The sequence below is a fragment of the Myotis davidii genome, unplaced genomic scaffold (genome assembly GCF_000327345.1).
Source record: "Myotis davidii unplaced genomic scaffold, ASM32734v1 scaffold673, whole genome shotgun sequence".
NCBI classification, from domain to species: Eukaryota; Metazoa; Chordata; class Mammalia; order Chiroptera; family Vespertilionidae; genus Myotis; species Myotis davidii.
The window spans coordinates 1,625,229-1,625,603 of NW_006286677.1; the positions used below are offsets into that span (position 1 = coordinate 1,625,229).

Here is a 375-nt window from a genome sequence, read left to right on the forward strand (position 1 = left end):
GCGCCCCGGGCGGCCGTGCTGCACACCGCACAGCCTGGCGCCCTTGGGAGCCGCTCCACTGTTGTTGTAGATTCAGGGTCAGTATTGGCGCCCCGAGAACATCATCCGACACAGGAACCGGTTCCCGAGCCAAGGACTGGTCAAAGCCGCCCCCGCTCTCGTCGCCCACTTTTATCCCGCATCTTCCTCCCTCTCGCGCCAAGTCCCAGGCACAAATGACGCCTTTAGCATCTGGCTAACGACTCGTGTTTTAATGGACCGAATGGAAATGTACAAGCGTGGGCACCCACTTTCAACCGGCCAACAATCCCAGTTTAACTGCAACCCCCCCGCTCCCCCCTCCCAACACACACACCTAAACCCCCCGCGCTGGCC

At 61.1% G+C, this 375-nt stretch overlaps 1 protein-coding gene across 1 annotated transcript in view; it reads right to left on the reverse strand.

The window, feature by feature from the left end:
• SKOR1 (SKI family transcriptional corepressor 1) overlaps positions 1-375 on the reverse strand; it is a 9,787-nt gene that overhangs the window by 6,911 nt on the left and 2,501 nt on the right. Inside the window, exon 3 of the mRNA XM_015560438.1 lies at positions 27-190. Within this exon, the coding sequence (XP_015415924.1) occupies positions 27-190 (164 nt within the window). The remainder of the gene's footprint in view (positions 1-26; positions 191-375) is intronic.